General features: G+C 47.6%; 1 protein-coding gene across 2 annotated transcripts in view; it reads right to left on the bottom strand.

Moving 5' to 3' along the window:
* Positions 1–22,410, bottom strand: part of LOC129813400 (CAP-Gly domain-containing linker protein 1-like) — a 49,828-nt gene that overhangs the window by 25,200 nt on the left and 2,218 nt on the right. The window contains exons 2-13 of one of the 2 annotated variants that reach the window (XM_055865739.1): positions 17,527–18,533; positions 16,968–17,455; positions 16,709–16,833; positions 14,841–15,042; positions 14,555–14,752; positions 14,147–14,250; positions 13,221–13,281; positions 7,734–7,838; positions 6,670–6,831; positions 3,950–4,045; positions 3,185–3,242; positions 3,015–3,112 (exon numbers count right to left, since the gene is read on the bottom strand). In XM_055865739.1, the coding sequence (XP_055721714.1) occupies positions 3,015–3,112; positions 3,185–3,242; positions 3,950–4,045; positions 6,670–6,831; positions 7,734–7,838; positions 13,221–13,281; positions 14,147–14,250; positions 14,555–14,752; positions 14,841–15,042; positions 16,709–16,833; positions 16,968–17,455; positions 17,527–17,614 (1,785 nt within the window). In that variant the 5' untranslated portion in view covers positions 17,615–18,533. The remainder of the gene's footprint in view (positions 1–3,014; positions 3,113–3,184; positions 3,243–3,949; positions 4,046–6,669; positions 6,832–7,733; positions 7,839–13,220; positions 13,282–14,146; positions 14,251–14,554; positions 14,753–14,840; positions 15,043–16,708; positions 16,834–16,967; positions 17,456–17,526; positions 18,534–22,410) is intronic. The other variant, XM_055865745.1, reaches the window with a different exon arrangement.

Here is a 22,410-nt window from a genome sequence, read left to right as displayed (position 1 = left end):
ACTCGAGGCTGTAATCGCTGCCAAAGGTGCTTCAACAAAGTACTGAGTAAATGATCTGAATACTTATGTAAATGTGATATTTATTTTTTGTTATATATAAATTTGCTAAAATTATGGGGTCTTGTGTTGTAGATTGATGAGGAGAAAAAACTATTTAATCCATATTAGAATAAGGCTGTAACATCACAAAATGTGGAAAAAGTCAAGGGGTCTGAATACTTTCAGAATGTACTCTATTTACCTCTTTTACCCCGGCACATCGACTCACTAATGATACCCTGTGTACAGATGTAGAATCTTAAAAAAAAGAAAAATATTACACCTTTTTCTCCCCAATTTCGTGGTATCCAATCAGTAGTTACAGTCTTGTCTCATCGCTGCAACTCCTGTACGGACTCAGGAGAGGTGAAGGTCGAGAGCCGTGCGTCCCCCGAAACACAACCCAACCAAGCCGCACTGCTTCTTGACACAATGCCCACTTGAAATTAGGGAGAGGTACTAATGGTTCATTACTAGATTAGGACATTACATTACATTACATTTAAGTCATTTAGCAGGACAGTAGAACAGAAGGAATGGCTCAGTTCAGATCTAACTGGAAACTACACCCACAGTCACAAAGAAATTCACTCCCCAGATTAAGAGTGTGTGTATTCCCCTCTAATCTGTTTCCCTGCAGTCATCAGACTGACCATCTGGAGCCCACAGACACAGCTAGCATGGCTGGGTCACTATGTCCAGATAGAGGGGGTGAGGAGATTTTTTTTTTTTAACTAGGCAAGTCAGTTAAGAACAAATTCTTATTTACAATGAGAGCCTAGGAACAGTGAGTTAACTGCCTTCTTGTCTCATCTCATCGAGAGAGCGAGAGCGAGAGCGAGAGTGAGAGAGATAGATGTCTACTGTTTGCTGATGATCTGGTGCTTCTGTCACCAACCAAGGAGGGCCTACAGCAGCACCTAGATATTCTGCACAGATTCTGCCAGACCTGGACCCTGACAGTAAATCTCAGTACGACAACAATAATGGTGTTCCAAAAAAGGTCCAGTCGCCAGGACCACAAATACAAATTCCATCTAGACACCGTTGCCCTAGAGCACACAAAAAACTATACATAACTTGGCCTAAACATCAGCACCACAAGTAACTTCCACAAAGCTGTGAACGATCTGAGAGACAAGGCAAGAAGGGCATTCTATGCCATCAAAAGGAACATAAAATTCAACATACCAATTAGGATCTGGCTAAAAATACTTGAATCAGTTATAGAACCCATTGCCCTTTATGGTTGTGAGGTCTGGGGTCCGCTTACCAACCAAGAATTCACAAAATGGGACAAACACCAAATTGAGAATCTGCATGCAGAATTCTGCAAAAATATCCTCCATGTACAACGTAGAACACCAAATAATGCATGCAGAGCAGAATTAGGCCGATACCCGCTAATGATCAAAATCCAAAAAAGAGACGTTAAATTCTACAGCCACCTAAAAGGAAGCGATTCCCAAACCTTCCATAACAAAGCCATCACCTACAGAGAGATGAACCTGGAGAAGAGTCCCCTAAGCAAGCTGGTCCTGGGGCTCTGTTCACAAACACAAACAGACCCCACAGAGCCCCAGGACAGCAACACAATTAGACCCAACCAAATCATGAGAAAATAAAATGATAATTACTTGACACATTGGAAAGAATTCACAAAAAAACAGAGCAAACTAGAATGCTATTTGGCCCTAAACAGAGAGTACACAGTGGCAGAAAACCTGACCACTGTGACTGACCCAAACTTAAAGAAAGCTTTCTACAGACTCAGCGAGCTTAGCCTTGCTATTGAGAAAGGCCACCGTAGGCAGACCTGGCTCTCAAGAAAAGACAGGCTATGTGCCCACTGCCCACAAAATGAGGTGGAAACTGAGCTGCACTTCCTAACCTCCTGCCCAATGTATGACCATATTAGAGACACATATTTCCCTCAGATTACACAGATCCACAAAGAATTCAAAATTCTTTGCCTTCTAGCCATCGCCGATCCACTTTTCATTTTCCATTTTTTGTCTTTGTCTTACACACCTGGTTTCAATTCCCCAATCACTTGCTCATTATTTAACCCTCTGTTCTCCCATGTTTGTTTGTGAGTAATTGTTTATTGTATTGCGGTCAGTATTTGTGTCCTTGTATTTATACGATGTGTATTATTATATTTGAGTAAAATGGCTTTCATTACTCATATCTGCTGTCCTGCGCCTGACTCATCTCACCAGCTACACACAGACGCATTACACTTAAAAGTTAATTGAAACTTAATTGTTCAAAGTTCATTTGAAATAATACATCTTTAATCATGAACTATGGTGGAACATTAACTATTTAGTTATATAAACGTTACATAAAGTAGACGCCTGCCTGCATATTAAAGAGACATTGAAAAGGTTAGTCACTTGTGTGTGTGTGCCTGTGTGTATGTGTTTGTGTTAGTCATGTATTCATTTTTTACATTGTTCAGCTAGCCTGCAGCCATAGCTTCAGCCTCAGAGATCTAGCTTCAGCCTCAGAGATCTAGCTTCAGCCTCAGAGATCTAGCTTCAGCCTCAGAGATCTAGCTGCAGCCTCAGAGATCTAGCTTCAGCCTCAGAGATCTAGCTTCAGCCTCAGAGATCTAGCTTCAGCCTCAGAGATCTAGCTTCAGCCTCATAGATCTAGCTTCAGCCTCAGAGATCTAGCTTCAGCCTCAGAGATCTAGCTCAGCTTCGGTGGGTCTGGATGAACATTATATGACCTTGTGCGTCACAGCTGCTGTTTTCAAGCATACATCATGCTACAAACATTACATACACACCTTTCCACCTGCACACATTCAGGCACACACACAACCGACAGAAAGACAATTGTTTTCCTACAACACACACTCTCCAACACACGCACGCAGGCACGCACGCAGGCACGCACGCAGACACACACACAGACACACACACGCAGGCACGCACGCACGTAGATGCACAGACACACACACACACCTGCGTCAGTCTATCCTGAAGCTCTTTCTCTTTGCCTTGGTTCTCTTCTCTCTGTGCCTCCCTCTCTTTTTCCGTCTGCTCTCCTCTCTTCTCCAGCTCTGCAACAAAAGTCGGAGAGACTCTTCATGATGAATCTTTACCAGTGCCTCTCTTAGTGCCGCTTCGCTTACCTTGCATGGTTCGTGCCGTCCTCTTGTTCTTTTCCTCTGCTACGTCCAGTTTCTGTCTCTGAAATGGCAAACAAACAAACAAACAAAGAACAACAAACGGCACTCTTCAGTAGGTCCTATGATTGAGTGTAGTCCGGCCGAGGGGTGCAAAGGTGAACGGCAAGGCACTGGAGTGATGAACTACCCTTGCTGTCTCTGCCTGGCCGGCACCCCTCTCTCTCCACTGGGATTCTCTGCCGCTGACCCTATTATGGGGACTGAGTCACTGGCTGCTCGCGCTCTCCCATGTCGTCCCTAGGAGGGGTGCATCAAGTCATGCCAGGATTTTTTTGCTATACTCGACTTGAGTGTGTTGAGTCCCTGACGTGATCTTCCTGTCCTGTTTTGCGCCCCCTCAGGCTTGTGCGATTTGGGAGAGCTATGTGGGCTATACTCTGCATTGTCTCAGGGTAGTAAGTTAGTTGTCTGTTGATATCTCTTTGGTGGTGTGGGGGCTGTGCTTTGTAAAAAGGATTCCATAAATACATTTGATTGATTGATTGATTGACTAAAGAGCAATAACATTCTTTCTCCATGAGCTATACAGGGAAGGCTAACAACTTTTATCATCATGACCGTGTGTGTGTGTGTGTGTACACGTGTGTGTGTGTGTGTGTGTGTGTGTGTGTTTGTGCGTGTGTGTGTGTGTGTACACGTGTGTGTGTGTGTGTGTACACGTGTGTGTGTGTACACGTGTGTGTGTACACGTGTGTGTGGGTGTCTCACCAGGCTGGTTAGCTGCTGTTCCAGGGAGCTCTTGTCCTCTTCTACAGAGCATAGCTGTTTCTGCCTGCTGTCCAGATTCACATTCAGTCCACTTATCTGGAGGGAAGACAGACAGGAGACATAGTAATGTCCAAAGGGAGGCAAAACCAGAAAAAACAGGTGATTGTAAATGCAAAGACCATGGGAATGACCGTGCTGGAACAAAAGCCTACACACACAGGGTGGAACAAAAGCTGTGCACACACAGCAGACCAAGACTGGCAGCCTGACCATATTAAACAGACATCGGCTTCGGAACATATACTGAACAAAAATATAAATGCAACATGCAACAATTTCAATGCTTTTACTGAGTTACAGTTCATATAAGGAAATCAATCAATTGAAATCAATTCATTAGGCCCTAATCTATGGATTTCACATGACTGGGCAGGGGTGCAGCCATGGGTGGGCCTGGGAGGGCATTGGGGTGCAGCCAATCAGAATTAGTTTTTCCCCACAAAAGGGCAGAAACACTCCTCTGTTTCATCAGCTGTCCAGGTGGCTTGTCTCAGACGATCCCTCAGGTGAAGAAGCCAGATGTGGAGGTCCTGGGCTGGTGTGGTTACACGTGGTCTGCGTTTGTGAGGCCGGTTGGACATACTGCCAAATTCTCAAAACTTTTCTTTCAGCTCATGAAACATGGGACCAACACTTTACATGTTGTGTTTTATATTTTTGTTCAGTATATATTTGTGTACCTCCATTTAGTATGAATGTTACCTTAAGTTACAAATGGAATAATGGTCTGGTTACTTATGACAGAAACAAAAGAAGGGAGGTTGGTCGGGGAGGATGGGTGGGAGGAAAAGTGGTCTAAGAGCAAGACGTATAATACTATACAGTGCATTCGGAAGTATTCAGCCCCCACATTTTCAGACCCATTTTGTTACATTACAGCCTTATTCTAAAATGTATTAAATAAAAAAAATCCTCATCAATCTACAGACAATACCCCATAATGACAAAGTGAAAACAGTTTTTTTTTTTTTTTTGCAAATGTATGAAAAATAAAAAACAGAAATACCTTATTTACATAAGCATTCAGACCCTGAGATATGAGACTCGAAATTGAGCTTTGGTGCATCCTGTTTCCATTGATCATGTTTCTACAACTTGACTTGAGTCCACCTGTGGTAAATTAAATTGATTGGACATGATTTGGAAAGGCACACACCTGTCTATATAAAGGTCCCACAGTTGACAGTGCATTTCAGGGCAAAAACCAAACCGTGAGGTTGAAGGAATTGTCTGAAGAGCTCCGGAGCAGGATTGTGTCATGGCACAGATCTGGAGAAGGGTAACAAAACATTTCTGCAGAATTTAAGGTCCCCAAGAACACAGTGTGGTCCATCATTCTTACATGGAAGAAGTTGAGAACCAACAAGACCCTTCCTACAACTGGCTACCCAGCCAAACTGAGCAATCGGGGGAGAATGGCCTTGGTCAGGGAGGTGACCAAGAACCCGCTAGTCACTCAGAGAGCTTGAGTTGCTCTGTGGAGATGGGAGAAACTTCCAGAAGGAGAACCATCTCTGCTGCACTCCACCAATCAGGCCTTTATGGTAGAGTGGCCAGACGGAAGCCAATCCTCAGTTTAATACACATGACAGCCCGCTTAGAGTTTGCCAAAAGGAAAATAAAGACTCTCAGACCATGAGAAACAAGATTCTCTGGTCTGATGAGACCAAGATTGAACTCTTTGGCCTGAATGCCAAGTGTGATGTCTGGATGAAAACTGGCACCATCCCTACGGTGACGCATGGTGGTGGCAGCATCATGCTGTGGGGATGTTTTTCAGTGGCAGGGACTGGGAGACTAGTCAGGATCGAGGGAAAGATGAACGGAGAAAAGTACTGAGAGATCCTTGATGAAAACCTGCTCCAGAGCACTCAGGACCTCAGACAATTCTCTGAATGTCTTGAGTGGCCCAGCCATAGCCCGGAATTGAACCCGATCAAACATCTCTGGAGAGACCTGAAAATAGCTGTGCAGCGACACTCCCCATCCAATCTGACAGAGCTTGAGAGGATCTGCAGAGAAGAATGGGAGAAACTCCGCAAATGCAGGTGTGCCAAGCTTGTAGCGTCATACCCAAGAAGACTCAAGGCTGTAATCGCTGCCAAAGGTGCTTCAACAAAGTACTGAGTAAAGTGTCTGAATACTTATAAAAATGTGATATCAGTATTTTTATGTTTATAAATTTGCAAAAAAAAATTAAAAACAGTTTTGTTTTGTCATTGTGGGGTATTTTGTTTTGTCATTGTGTGTAGATTGATGAGAGATTTTTTTTGAATCCTTTTAGAATAGGGCTGTAACGTAACAAAATGTGGAAAAAGTTAAGGGGTCTGAATACTTTCCGAATGCACCGTACGTTTCCAAATGCACTCCAAGATGTATGATACATTACATAATCTAATTTCTATGATTTGTACAACCAGACAAGATGTATGATACATTACGTCATCTAATTCGTATGATATTGTACGACCAATACTCCGTTCATAACGTAACGTAACACAACATATCATACTAAATAGAGGGACACAAATTTATGTCCCAAATTCTACAAATTTCCCTGAGGCCAGGTTTGGATTTGAGTTGCCCATCCCTGTTAGAGGAGTAGGAGCTAAGGGGTTATTAAGGGGATGTTTTTTGACCATGACTATGAGATCCCCCACCTTCTTCTCCTGGGACTGGGCCCGGGCCTTGAGGTTGCTGAGCGCCTCTGGTGACAGCGACACAGCGCCCCCTGTCTGCTGGGAGGAGCGTAGTCTCATCTGCAGCTCCGCTACCTCGCTCTCCAGCTCCATGATCCTGGACCGCTCAGACACTGTGGCCACCTGAGGAGAGAGAGAAGGGGGAGGGAGAATAAGAGGGGGGAATGAGAGGGCAGAGAGTAGAGAGAGCCAGCCCTAGCCCATCCAGCTTTTTTGAGATAGGGCAACAATATATTTGAAAATAAATCCAATATAATTTATGCCCTATTTGAAGAACAGTATCAAGGCAGGGTAAGAATGTGCATATAAGACTAAGGTACAAGTCGCAGCAGCATGAGAACAGCTTTTTGCTCCAGAGAGTTTGGGGCATCCAGAAGAAACATTGTGGAATGCTGTGGCAATTTGAGTATTTCCTCCTGAGACAAGAGTCCTTTTGATTACATTTCTTCAACATTCTGTCTTTAAGACGTCTAAATGAAGAACTAGATAGAAAACAATTTCAGTAAAACGTGCTCTGCTCACAAGGAGGTACTTTCTTCCATGTTCCCTATATAATATTGTATACAAAATGATTGACGCATTTGTCTCCCCGTTTTTTTATCTATTGTACACCTATATTAGTTGACATGGATTAAAAAAACTAGATGTATTAATGTTTTTCCATATATGTCTACTGTGTAATATTTATTGTGATCTTAATGTACTATATGTATTTAACTGACCGGATGTACATGCCTCTAGAGGTATTTCAGTAGGTGTGTTTCACAGTGGTGTATGACCTGACGAAGAGCCAACTCGGATGGAAACGTTGTCTTTATTGTGCGTCTGATTAAATCACCATGGGAGCATTCCAGAGCTGCAAACATTCCTTTTTTCTTTGCCAGATGGCTGTGGACATCTATATCGAAAACTACATTGATCCGCAACATACACCCCAACCCTACTGTGTCTAGAATGTAAGATCCAGGAATATCCAGAAGTAGTACCCAATGATGTTGTATATCTTATGTCTATGATGGCATTACCCTAGTGTCCTCTAAATCCCTCTGCAGGTTGTCAGCTTTGGTCTTTTCAAACAGAAGGCTCTGCTCAAGCTCCTTAATATGGGCATGCTCCAGTTTGGTCTGCGTCTGTTAGTCAGAGAGAAGAGGAGGAAGAGGAGAACACACCAACACCAGCGTCACATGCCAGCACCATGCCACACACAAGGATAGGACAGAAAACAATGATGTCATAGTAGAGACCAGGAAGTAGGAAGTGCATATGAGAGCCAAAGGTTTTATTTCAATGGGTTCTATTTTATTTCAAATGTTATATTCCAAAGATTCTATTAGGACAAATCCTCAATGAGCAGACCCATATATAGAGGCATATAGAGCAGACCCATATATAGAGGCATATAGAGCAGACCCATATATAGAGGAATATAGAACAGACCCATATATAGAGGCATATAGAGCAGACCAATATATAGAGGAATATAGAACAGACCTGTCACGTTCCTGACCTGTTTTCCTTTGTTTTGTATTCATTTTAGTTGGTCAGGGCGTGAGTTGGGTGGGTTTGTCTATGTTTGTATTTCTATGTGGGGTTTTGTGTTCGGCCTGGTATGATTCTCAATTAGAGACAGGTGTGTATTGTTTGTCTCTAATTGAGAGTCATACAAAGGCAGCCAGGGTTTCACTGGTGTTTTGTGGGTGTTTGTTCCTGTGTCCTCACAGGACAGTTGAAGGTTAGTCACGTTTGTTGTTTTGTAGTTTGTAGTGTCTTGTTTGCTGTTTTTCATTAAAAGATGGCTTATTTCCCTCAATCCGCATCTTGGTCCTATCCATGCTCCTTCTCGTCTAAGGGGGAGAACAACATTGACTACCTTTACAGAAACACCCACCACAACAGGACCAAGCGGATTGAGGAGAGAGAACAAGAACTAAAGCAATGGAGAGAAGAGGAATGGAGTTGGGAGCAAATTTTCAATGGAGAAGGACCCTGGGCTAAGGTGGGAGAGAATCGCCGCTCTCGGGAGGAGAAGAAGGCAGCCACAGCCCAGGAGCGCAGGTATGAGGGTACGCAGCTAGCACGGAAGCCCGAGAGGCTCACCCAAAAATTTCTTGGGGGGGGGCTAAAGGGGAGTGTGGCGAAGCCGGGTTGGATACCTGAGTCAACTCCCCGGGCTTGCCGTGGAGTAAGAGGGCGTCGTACTGGTCAGACACCGTGTTATGCGGTGAAGCGCACGGTGTTCCCAGTACGCGTGCTTAGCCCAGTGCGGGCTATTCCACCTTGCCGCACTGGGAGGGCTAGGTTGGGCATCGAGCCGGATGCCATGAAGCCGGCCCAACGTATCTGGCCTCCAGTACGTCTCCTCGGGCCGGCGTACATGGCACCAGCCTTACAGGTGGTGTCCCCGGTTCGCCTGCATAGCCCAGTGCGGGCTATTCCACCTCGCCGCACTGGCAGGGCTACGGGGTCCATTCAACCTGGTAAGGTTGGGGAGGCTCGGTGCTCAAGAGCACGTGTCCTCCTTCACGGTCCGGTATATCCGGCGCCACCTTCCCACCCCAGCTCAGTACCACCAGTGCCTACACCACGCACCAGGCTTCCAGTCCATCTCCAGAGCCCTGTTCCTCCTCCACGTACTCTCCCTATGGTGCGTGTCTCCAGCCCAGTGCCTCCAGTTCCGGCACCACGCACCAAGCCTCCTGTGCGTCTCCAGAGCCCTGGACGCACTGTTCCTTCTCCCCGCACTCGCCCTGAGGTGCGTGCCCTCAGCCCGGTACCTCCAGTTCCGGTACCACGCACCAGGCCTATAGTGCGTCTCAGCCGGCCAGAGTCTGCCGTCTGCCCAGCGGTGCCTGAACGGCCCGTCTGCCCAGCTCCGTCTGAGCCATCTGTCTGCCCAGCGCCGTCTGAGCCATCTGTCTGCCCAGCGCCGTCTGAGCCATCTGTCTGCCCAGCGCCGTCTGAGCCATCTGTCTGCCCAGCGCCGTCTGAGCCATCTGTCTGCCCAGCGCCGTCTGAGCCATCTGTCTGCCCAGCGCCGTCTGAGCCATCTGTCTGCCCAGCGCCGTCTGAGCCATCTGTCTGCCCAGCGCCATCTGAATCAGCCGTCTGCCACGAGCCATTAGAGCCGCCCGTCTGTCCCGAGCCAGTAGAGCCGTCCGTCAGTCAGGAGCCGCTAGAGCCGCCCGCCAGTCAGGAGCTGCCAGAGACGCCCGCCAGTCAGGAGCTGCCAGAGACGCCCGCCAGTCAGGAGCTGCCAGAGACGCCCGCCAGTCAGGAGCTGCCAGAGACGCCCGCCAGTCAGGAGCTGCCAGAGACGCCCGCCAGTCAGGAGCTGCCAGAGACGCCCGCCAGTCAGGAGCTGCCAGAGACGCCCGCCAGTCAGGAGCTGCCAGAGACGCCCGCCAGTCAGGAGCTGCCAGAGACGCCCGCCAGTCAGGAGCTGCCAGAGACGCCCGCCAGTCAGGAGCTGCCAGAGACGCCCGCCAGTCAGGAGCTGCCAGAGACGCCCGCCAGTCAGGAGCTGCCAGAGACGCCCGCCAGTCAGGAGCTGCCAGAGACGCCCGCCAGTCAGGAGCTGCCAGAGACGCCCGCCAGTCAGGAGCTGCCCGCCAGTCAGGAGCTGCCCTACAGTCAGGAGCTGCCCTACAGTCAGGAGCTGCCCTACAGTCCGGAGCTGCCCTACAGTCCGGAGCTGCCACTCAGCCCGGACCTGCCGGAGTCCCTCAGCCCGGACCTGCCGGAGTCCCTCAGCCAGGACCTGCCGGAGTCCCTCAGCCAGGACCTGCCGCCCCTTATCCCGGTGCTGCCCCTTGTCCCGGTGCTGCCCCTTGTCCCGGTGCTGCCCCTTGTCCCGGTGCTGCCCCTTGTCCCGGTGCTGCCCCTTATCCCGATGCTGCCCCTTATCCCGGTGCTGCCCCTTATCCCGGTGCTGCCCCTTCATTTAGGTGGGGTTAGTGGGAGGGTGGTCATTGGGAGGGGGATAAAGAAGCGGGGATTGATTATGGTGGGGTGGGGACCTCGTCCACCGCCAGAGCCGCCACCGTGGACAGACGCCCACCCAGACCCTCCCCTAGACTTTGTGCTGGTGCGCCCGGAGTTCGCACCTTAAGGGGGGGGGGGTTCTGTCACGTTCCTGACCTGTTTTCCTTTGTTTTGTATTCATTTTAGTTGGTCAGGGCGTGAGTTGGGTGGGTTTGTCTATGTTTGTATTTCTATGTGGGGTTTTGTGTTCGGCCTGGTATGATTCTCAATTAGAGACAGGTGTGTATTGTTTGTCTCTAATTGAGAGTCATACAAAGGCAGCCAGGGTTTCACTGGTGTTTTGTGGGTGTTTGTTCCTGTGTCCTCACAGGACAGTTGAAGGTTAGTCACGTTTGTTGTTTTGTAGTTTGTAGTGTCTTGTTTGCTGTTTTTCATTAAAAGATGGCTTATTTCCCTCAATCCGCATCTTGGTCCTATCCATGCTCCTTCTCGTCTAAGGGGGAGAACAACATTGACTACCTTTACAAGACCCATATATAGAACAGACCCATATATAGAGGCATATAGAGCAGACCCATATATAGAGGCATATAGAGCAGAGGAATATAGAGCAGACCCATATATAGAGGCATATAGCGCAGACCCATATATAGAGGAATATGGAATATAGAACAGACCCATATATAGAGGCATATAGAGCAGACCCATATATAGAGGCATATAGAGCAGACCCATATATAGAGGCATATAGAGCAGACCCATATATAGAGGAATATAGAACAGACCCATATATAGAGCCATATAGAGCAGACCCATATATAGAGCCATATAGAGCAGACCAATATATAGAGCAGACCCATATATAGAGGCATATAGAGCAGACCCATATATAGAGGCATATAGAACAGACCCATATATAGAGCCATATAGAGCAGACCAATATATAGAGGAATATAGAGCAGACCCATATATAGAGGCATATAGAGCAGACCCATATATAGAGGCATATAGAGCAGACCCATATATAGAGGCATATAGAGAATATGGTGCCATTTGAGAAAGCCTAAATCTTCTAAAAGGACTCTAGCCCTCTAAAGTGAACCTCTATGAGACTGAGCCGCACACTAACCACCTCTGTTTGGGTCTTTGGTTTATTGAGTCCCAGATGTACAGAGTTCTGCTAACTATCCTCCATGTTGGAACCAACAGCTACATAAAGACAACATTCTTATCATTCTAAGCATTTGTCTTGCAACTTTTCATTAATTGCGTTTGCCAAACTGTGTCTAGTGTATCTATGGATCTGCTTAGATCTATTTTCAGGACAGCTCCATCTTGTGGATTCGGTTGTGTTCACTTTGGCTCCCAGTGCTCAAACCCTTTCTTGACAAGGTCTTACAATCAGTGACATCATTGCTCTATCCTTCTTGCTCTTCTGTAAGTGCCAAAGGGAGAGAGAGAGAGACAGATGAAGGCTTTGTGACATCATCCTCTCCATGAGCGAGGAAGAGAGGGAGCGGAAGCGAGAGGGAGATTTGAAAGAATGTGAAAAGAGAAGAGGCGTGGCAAGGAGAGAAAAGAGAGCTCTCAGGGAGGCGATGGATAGAAAAACAAAGAAAGAATAAGGAAAGAGTGGCGGAAGAACTGATAGAGGAACAAATAAAAGAACGAAAACAAGAAAATGTAATCATGAATGAGTGAATTGAAGAGGGCTGGGAAATTAAAGAGATTAAGGGAATAGATGATGAGATAATAATTGCATTTAATGAATGTGTGAATAACCAAAATCCTTGAAAATAGCATTGGTTTCTTTATTATTCCAGCAGCAAAAGCCAAAATCAAGAGAAGAGTATTGTGAAAACCATTAAGTCATCACCATGCCAACATGTGCACTGAAGTGGGTAGTAGTGAATGATGGTTAAAAGATGTATATCCCCAAACTGCTGGAGCTACTGAATCAGAACTTCCAGAGGAGATGTATGAAGTGGGATAGTGAGGAGAGACTATTAAAACGATTTTCAGCTAACCAATTGGATGAGTGAGAGAGCTTCAGGTAACCAATCAGATGAGCGAGAGAGCTTCAGCTAACCAACCGAGATGATGAGAGCCGTGGTCAACTGGTGACCTATACTGTATTAAAACCCAGCCTTGTTCTCCGAGTGTAGGGTGTGTTATAGAACAAAACATGGAGTCATTACATAATATGACGTGTAAGATAGACCAAATGAAATAGGTGATATGACAGAATGATGTATCAGTGTTTCATGAGGGGTTGAAATGAGAAAGGTGTAACAACTGTGTAACAACATCAGCTCTCTGTGGTTTTCACTACGTTAAATAACATTATCTGGGTTCTGTTAGCTTAGCTAAAAAATGTAATCAGACTGTGTGTTTGTGTGTGTGTGTGTGTGTGTGTGTGTGTGTGTGTGTGTGTGTGTGTGTGTGTGTGTGTGTGTGTGTGTGTGTGTGTGTGTGTGTGTGTGTGTGTGTGTGTGTGTGTCAGAGTAGAGAGTACTGAATCATTTGTTTACCTCTAGGTCACCTTTAGTGATACAAGCCTCTTCCACAGTGAACTGCAGGTCTTCCACTTTCCTGTCAGACAGATAGAAAGAGTTATTCTATCCACCTCTCCTCCAACATCCCAGGCTCCAGCCCCTACCGTGCAAGACACACACCTCTCCTCCAACATCCCAGGCTCCAGCCCCTACCGTACAAGACACACACCTCTCCTCCAACATCCCAGGCTCCAGCCCCTACCGTGCAAGACACACACCTCTCCTCCAACATCCCAGGCTCCAGCCCCTACCGTGCAAGACACACACCTCTCTTCCAACATCCCATGCTCCAGCCCCTACCGTGCAAGACACACCTCTCCTCCAACATCCCAGGCTCCAGCCCCTACCGTGCAAGACACACACCTCTCCTCCAATATCCCAGGCTCCAGCCCCTACCGTGCAAGACACACACCTCTCCTCCAACATCCCAGGCTCCAGCCCCTACCGTGCAAGACACACACCTTTCCTCCAACATCCCAGGCTCCAGCCCCTACCGTGCAAGACACACACCTCTCCTCCAACATCCCAGGCTCCAGCCCCTACCGTGCAAGACACACACCTCTCCTCCAACATCCCAGGCTCCAGCCCCTACCGTGCAAGACACACACCTCTCCTCCAACATCCCAGGCTCCAGCCCCTACCGTGCAAGACACACACCTCTCCTCCAACATCCCAGGCTCCAGCCCCTACCGTGCAAGACACACACCTCTCCTCCAACATCCCAGACTCCAGCCCCTACCGTGCAAGACACACACCTCTCCTCCAACATCCCAGGCTCCAGCCCCTACCGTGCAAGACACACACCTCTCCTCCAACATCCCAGACTCCAGCCCCTACCGTGCAAGACACACACCTCTCCTCCAACATCCCAGACTCCAGCCCCTACCGTGCAAGATACACACCTCTTCTCCTCCTCCAGTTGGCTGAGCAGCTCCACCTTGTCTCTGTCTGCTGTCTCCACCAGTTTACGCAGCTGGTCCAGCTTATCTTCCATCTCCATAGCATACTAGCATATACACACACACACACACACACACACACACACACACACACACACACACACACACACACACACACACACACACACACACACACACACACACACACACACACACACACACACACACACACACAAGCGCTATATTAATGCATTTTGATAGTACAGTACAGTGTCATGACATTGAAAAGTGGACAGTGTACCGTAAGTAAGGTTTTCTATGGTCAACAACATAACGCCTGTGTGGGAGACGAATAGTCCAGGTGTGTATTGTATTTTTCTCTCTCTGTGTGTATGTGTTTTCTCCCCTCACCTGCTCCTGAACCTTCCTGAGCAGAGACAGTTCCTGCTGCACCTCTCCAGCATGGCTGGTTGCTTTGGCAACCTCCCCGCGTTCCATGTCCCTCTCGGCCAATAGCTGCTCGATGTGCTGCTGCTTCTCCTTCAGCGCTTCCTGTAGCGCTGTGGTGCCAGAGATCTTACGAGCATACCGTGACGAGGTCTCTGTCAACTGGGGGGGAATAGAGAGACGGACACATTCAGAGAGCACGGGAAAGAAATAAAACAGACTTGCTCGTGTGCGTTTGTGTTTGTCTCACCAGGCCAGCGCGGCTGGGTTTCCCACTAACAGAGGAGGTGACAGAGCTCAGGGAGCTAATGGATGAGGAACTGGGACTCCTCTTCATGGTGGATCGTCTCCGAGAGGAAGCCTTGGCTTTAGCCTGGGTGCTGGGGAAGCCGATACGAGTCACCTTATGGACTGGAGCAAACAGACCGTATCGCGGCAGGCACTGGAAATACCTGGAGACAAAAGAAAGGAATATCAGAGGACGTCAACAACACTGATTCTGTGTAGAGGGTCCCCACTCAAAAAGGAGTGTTTCAAAGTTATTTTATGCTATTTATTCAATTCAGAGGCAACAAGAGCCAAACAAATGTTGCATGTCAACAACAATGAACACTGACTGCAATTCTCATACCGCCCCAATAGATCCACAGATGACGCAATCTGTTCTGCACACCCCACTGCCCTTTCCCACCTGGACAAAAGGAACACCTACTTAAGAATGCTGTGCATTGACTACAGCTCAGTGTTCAACACCATAGCGCCCTCCAAGCTCATCACTAAGCGAAGGACCCTGGGACTAAACCCCTCCCTCTGCAACTGGATCCTGGACTTCCTGACGGGCTGTCCCCAGGTGGTAAGGGTAGGCAACAACACATCTGCCACGCTGACCCTCAACACAGGGGCCCCTCATGGGTGTGTGCTTAGTACCTTCCTGTACTCCCTGTTCACCCACGACTGCGTGGCCGCGCACGACTCCAACACCATCGTTAACTTTGCCAACGACGCGACAGTGGTAGGCCTGATCACCGACGACAGTAACACAGCCTACAGGGAGGAGGTCAGAGACCTGGCAGTGTGGTGGCAGGACAACAACCTCTCCTTCAACGTCAGCAAGACAAGGGAGCTGATAGTGGACTACAGGAAATGGAGGGCTGAGCCCCCCCCCTCATTAACATTGACGTGGCTGTAGTGGCCCGGGTCGAGAGCTTCACGTTCCTCGGTGTCCACATCACTAAGGTCCTATCATGATCCACACACACACCAACACAGTCGTGAAGAGGGCTCGAAAATGCCTCTTCCCCCTCATGGGGTTGAAAATATTTGGCATGGGTCCTCAGATCCTCCAAACGTTCTACAGTTGCACCACTGAGAACATATTGACTGGCTGCATCACCGCTTGGTATGGCAACTGCTTGGCATCCGACGGCATGGCGTTACAGAGTGTAGTGTATACGGCCCAGTACATCACTGGGGCCAAGCTCCCTGCCATCCAGGACCCTTTGTATATCTATGGTGGCCTGATATGGTTCAGAGGCAGCTGTTTATTGTTGTCTCTGATTGGGGATCATATTTAGGTAGCCATTTCCCCATGGTTATTCATGGGATCTTGTCTAGATTTAGTTGCCTGAGTGCACAACAGCAGCTTCACGTTTCGTTTTTGTGCTTGTTTGTTTTGTTTTGCTGAGTTTCGGTTTATAAAAAATATGTGGAACTCTACTCACGCTGCGCCTTGGTCTATTCATTACGACGAGCGTGACACCTACATGTACATATTACCTCAATCACCTTAACTACATCGTACCCCCAGCACATTGACTCAGTACCGGTACTCCTTCTATATAGCCTCGTTATTGTTATTTATTGTGTTCCTATTTTCTATTATATTTTTTGCTAATCTTCTTACTTTTTAACTCTGCATAGTTGAGAAAGGGCTTGTGAGTAAGCATTTCACTGTAAAGTGTACACCTGTTGTATTCGGCGCATGTGACAAATAAAATGGGATTTGATGAATTTATTTTTTACTTGCATTACACCTGAATCATAAGAGAAGGACAGGTTTTTATTCAGTATCATTATTTTAAGGCTCTCTGTCTATACGTGTGTCATAATATATCTAACCTGGTTCCAGCCACGGCTCCATCATTCTTCCCAAGAGGTTCGTCCAGCTCCACTCCACACCACTCCGCCTTGGCAAACTCTGTCTCCCCCATGAACCTCACCACCCCTGCCTTAGTACCCCCCACCTTGAGAGAGAAATAGAGGTGGGAGGGAGAAAGAGCTGTGAGTTAACACATCTATGAGCCAGAAACACAAACATGAGCACACATACACTAACATAAACACACACACACAAACACACAGACAGACACACACTTACCAGCACGCGGTCTCCCAGTCTCAGTTCTCTTCTGGTCTTCCTGGCTGAGTCTGTCTCAGAGAGGTTGGACATTGACCCATTGCCGGTCACGGTTCTACTCAGCTGTGTCTTGGTGCTGTTACCAGTGGTAGTAGCAGCCCCAGCAGCAGCAGAGCTAGGGGACTTGGCCCCTGTCTCGCCAGGGTTATGCTGCCCACCATTGGCCTCCCTCTCCGGCATAGCTGTCTTGGTCAGCTTGGAGGGCCGTGTGAATATCCCTCTGCCAGCCTCACATTGGAAATACTGGACACCTGCCACAGACCCATCGTTCTTCCCGATAGCCTCATCCAGGACGATGCCGACCCACTGGCCCGGGGAAAACTGTGTATCCCCCAGGAAGTGGACATATCCTGGCTTGTTGCCGTTGACCCACACCTTCTCCCCCACCCGGTAGTCCACTGCTCCATCCTGGGTGGGAGACTTCTCAGGGGGCACAGGCTTGGAAGCAGCTGGAAAAACAATCATCATCATCATCAGCAGCAGCAGCAGATACATGATGAGCCCTGCGGCTGATTCTTACCAGAGGAAGGGGAGGTGCGTGTTGGTAACCCAGTTGGCCTGCTTATCTTACTGGGGGGCTTGATTCCGCTGGGCTTGCCTGTGCTCATGGTCCCTTCTCAGTCCTGGAGGGGCTTAGGCTAGGGCATACTGGAGCAGTAGCTGGGTTTGGCCTCTTGTAAGGATGGGGGGCTAAGAGCTACTGGAGCAGAAGCTGGGGCTGGCCTCTTGTAAGGATGGGGGGCTAGGAGCTACTGGAGCAGAAGCTGGGGCTGGCCTCTTGTAAGGATGGGGGGCTAAGAGCTACTGGAGCAGAAGCTGGGGCTGGCCTCTTGTAAGGATGTGGGGCTAGGAGCTACTGGAGCAGAAGCTGGGGCTGGCCTCTTGTAAGGATGGGGGGCTAGGAGCTACTGGAGCAGAAGCTGGGGCTGGCCTCTTGTAAGGATGGGGGGCTAGGAGCTACTGGAGCAGAAGCTGGGGCTGGCCTCTTGTAAGGATGGGGGGCTAGGAGCTACTGGAGCAGAAGCTGGGGCTGGCCTCTTGTAAGGATGGGGGGCTAGGAGCTACTGGAGCAGAAGCTGGGGCTGGCCTCTTGTAAGGATGGGGGGGCTAGGAGCTACTGGAGCAGAAGCTGGGGCTGGCCTCTTGTAAGGATGGGGGGCTAGGAGCTACTGGAGCAGAAGCTGGGGCTGGCCTCTTGTAAGGATGGGGGGCTAGGAGCTACTGGAGCAGAAGCTGGGGCTGGCCTCTTGTAAGGATGGGGGGCTAGGAGCTACTGGAGCAGAAGCTGGGGCTGGCCTCTTGTAAGGATGGGGGGGCTAGGAGCTACTGGAGCAGAAGCTGGGGCTGGCCTCTTGTAAGGATGGGGGGCTAGGAGCTACTGGAGCAGAAGCTGGGGCTGGCCTCTTGTAAGGATGGGGGGCTAGGAGCTACTGGAGCAGAAGCTGGGGCTGGCCTCTTGTAAGGATGGGGGGCTAGGCCTTCCTTCCCCACCACCCACCTCACTCTGCCCCACCTTGAGGCCCAGGCCTGGGAGACACAAGACACAGGATAGGTCTACATAGATTTCATTTGGATTTAGTTTTCACAAAAATGACATGCAATTCATTATGAAGCTCATTATTGAATAATGATAATATGCACAGTGACAGTGTCTGTGGTAGTATGATTATGTAATTACAATGTTTATAAATCAGGAATTAGTAGGGGACTAGAGAGAGAGCAGAGAGATACACAGACAGAGACAGAAAGACTGAGAGGGAGAGAGGGAGAAAGAGAGAGGGGGGAGAGATTAAGAGAGAAGGGGACAGAAAAGGAGAGATCCAAACACACAAGGTCAAACACACAATGGACAGGAAGTCAAGACATTTTAAACCGAATCAGCAGCATTTCACTTTTTTTTAATTGAACCTTTATTTAACTAGGCAAGTCAGTTAAGAACAAATTCTTATTTACAATGACGGCCTAGGAACCGTGGGTTAACTGCCTTGTTCAGGGGCAGAACAACAGATATTTACCTTGTCAGCTCGGGAATTTGATCTAGCAACCTTTCGGTTACTGGCCCAACGCTCTAACCACTAGGCTACCTACCGCCCCCACTTACAAGGTACACACACACAATCAGGAAAAAGCATCATTATAACAACATTGTACTTCTGGAATGGTGCTTGTTACTGAACAGGCCTGACTAGTGACTAAGATATCTGTCCAGAATGACATGACTAAACGGTCTTAAACAAAGCAGAGTAGACATCCTATATCTAAGGAGGCTCAGAGAGATGCTCCAGTCCCATCTCTCATCCAGTCAGGGTTTAGCTGGGAAACATTGGCCACTTGTTCTCTGTCTTCCCTATGGGGGGAAAGACACTATAGGAACTGTCTGAATCCTGGACGCAGCTCAACACTAGTTTGACCACAGTCAGGTCTATCATTGCTTCAATTAGGCCAATGGCTTGCATTTACAGCTGAAGTCAGAAGTTTACATACACCTTAGCCAAATATATTTAAACTCAGTTTTTCACAATTCCTGACATTTAATCTGAGTTAAAATTCTCTGTCTTAGGTCAGGATCACCACTTTATTTTAGGAATGTGAAATGTCAGAATAATAGTAGAGAGAATGATTAATTTCAGCTTTGACATATTTCATCACATATTTGGTATTGGCAGCATTGCCTTTAAATTGTTTAACTTGGGTCAAATGTTTCGGGTAGCCTTCCACAAGCTTCCCACAATAAATTGGGTGAATTTTGGCCCATTCCTCCTGACAGAGCCGGTGTAATCGAGTCGGGTTTGTAGGCCTCCTTGCACACGCGCTTTTTCAGTTCTGCCCACAAATTTTCTATGGGATTGAGGTCAGGGCTTTGTGATGGCCACTCCAATACATTGACTTTGTTGTGGCTTAAGCCATTTTGCCACAACTTTGGATGTATGCTTGGGGTCCATTTGGAAGACCCATTGCGACCAAGCTTTAACTTCCTGACTGTTGTCTTCAGATGTTGCTTCAATATATCCACATAATTGTCCTTCCTCATGATGCCATCTATTTTGTGAAGTGCACCAGTCCCTCCTGCAGCAAAGCACCCCCACAACATGATGCTGCAACCCCCGTGCTTCACGGTTGGGATGGTGTTCTTCGGCTTGCAAGCCTCCCCCTTTTTCCTCCAAACATAACGATGGTCATTATGGCCAAACAGTTCTATTTTTGTTTCATCAGACCAGAGGACATTTCTCCAAAAAGTACGATCTTTGTCCCCATGTGCAGTTGCAAACCGTAGTCTGGCTTTTTTATGGCGGTTTTGGAGCAGTGGCTTCTTCCTTGCTGAATGGCCTTTCAGGTTATGTCGATATAGGACTTGTTTTACTGTGGAAATAGATACTTTTGTACGTGTTTTCTCCAGCACCTTCACAAGGTCATTTGCTGTTGTTCTGAGATTGATTTGCACTTTTCGCACCAAAGTACGTTCATCTCTAGGAGACAGAACGCGTCTCCTTCCTGAGTGGTATGACGGCTGCGTGGTCCCATGGTGTTTATACTTGCGTACTATTGTTTGTACAGATGGAAATTGCTCCCAAAGATGAACCAGACTTGTGGAGGTCTTGGCTGATTTCTTTTGATTTTCCCATGATGTCAAGCAAAGAGGCACTGAGTTTGAAGGTAAGCCTTGAAACACATCTGCAGGTACACCTCCAATTGACTCAAATGATGATAATTAGCCTATCAGAAGCTTCTAAAGCCATGACATAATTTTCTGGAATTTTCCAAGCTGTTTAAAGTCACAGTCAACTTAGTGTATGTAAACTTCTGACCCACTGGAATTGTGATATAGTGAATTATAATTGAAATAATCTGTCTGTAAACAATTGTTGGAAAAATTACTTGTGTCATACACAAAGTAGATGTCCTAACCGACTTGCCAAAACTAAGGTTTGTTAACAAGAAATTTGTGGAGTGGTTGAAAAACAAGTTTTAATGACTACAACCTAAGTGTATGTAAACTTCCGACTTCAACTGTATATAGGCTAGTGCCCTTTAAATCGGCAATCAGCAGTAGAAACAATAACACAGCTGTCCCCACCCATGTTTCGATAAAAGACTGAGGGGGCTGGAGAAATGTAACAGATCTCAAATTCAGACAGAACTATGGATGCAACGACTGTCAATATATTATATAATAACTATAGTTTTAACCATGTTTTGAGGCGATATAGTGTTTGTTTAAATCACCGGTAGACAGTGTCCTTCGCTCCCGCCTGCTGAACACCTGCTCTCACCGTCGTTAACAGAACTGCTCAAACAAATCCTTAAACACGAGACACATCCGCAAGAGCTCATCCATCCACATAAAGAGACTCACATGCAATTATTGAACTGGGAACATTTTCATGCTGTAAGATATTTTAGAACATGACGTCACAATCACAACACAATCAGAACGATTGGGAACTATTTCATGCAGGGAATATTTTTACATGACACCCTACAGTGGGGGTGAAGGACACTGTCTACCGCTCGCCCCCGCTATCACAGAAGGTGGGAGGCTAATGGGCGACATCATGTGATCGTTACTAGCTTGTTAGTGACAAGCTAGCATACGTGTCGCCCCCACCTCCCACCTGCTGTGTAAACTGTGCCCAACAGGTGGGGGCAAAGGACACTGTCTACCGATCGACACCGTGTGTTAGCTTGAGCTAACTAGCTAGCTTGCTCGCCTGCTATGTACTGTACTAAACTCACGTCCTCTCACTGTCAACTGCGTTTATTTTCAGCAAACTTAACCTGTGTAAATATGTGTATGAAGATAACAAGATTCAACAACTGAGACATAAACTGAACAAGTTCTAACAGAAACCGAAATGGAATAATGTGTCCCTGAACAAAAGGGGGGTCAAAATCAAAAGTAACAATCAGCATCTGGTGTGGCCACCAGCTGCATTAAGTACTGCAGTGCATTTCCTCCTCCTCCCAGATGTGCCAGTTCTTGCTGTGAGATGTTACCCCACTCTTCCACCAAGACACCTGCAAGTTCCCGGACATTTCTGGGGGGAATGGCCCTAGCCCTCACCCTGCGATCCAACAGGTCCCAGACGTGCTCAATGGGATTGAGATCCGGGCTCTTTGCAGGCAGAACACTGACATTCCTGTCTTGCAGAAAATCACGCACAGAACGAGCAGTACGGCTGGTGGCATTGTCATGCTGGAGGGTCATGTCAGGATGAGCCTGCAAGAAGGGTACCACATGAGGGAGGAGGATATCTTCCCTGTAATGCACAGTGTTGAGATTGCCTGCAATGACAACAAGCTCAGTCCGATGATGCTGTAACACACCGCCCCAGACCATGACGGACCCTCCACCTCCAAATCAATCCTGCTCCAGAGTACAGGCCTCGGTGTAATGCTCATTCCT

The sequence above is a fragment of the Salvelinus fontinalis genome, chromosome 2, assembly GCF_029448725.1.
Source record: "Salvelinus fontinalis isolate EN_2023a chromosome 2, ASM2944872v1, whole genome shotgun sequence".
Classification (NCBI taxonomy): domain Eukaryota; kingdom Metazoa; phylum Chordata; class Actinopteri; order Salmoniformes; family Salmonidae; genus Salvelinus; species Salvelinus fontinalis.
The sequence above is the reverse complement of the archived record's forward strand: the minus strand, read 5'-3'. Positions and strand labels throughout refer to the sequence as shown.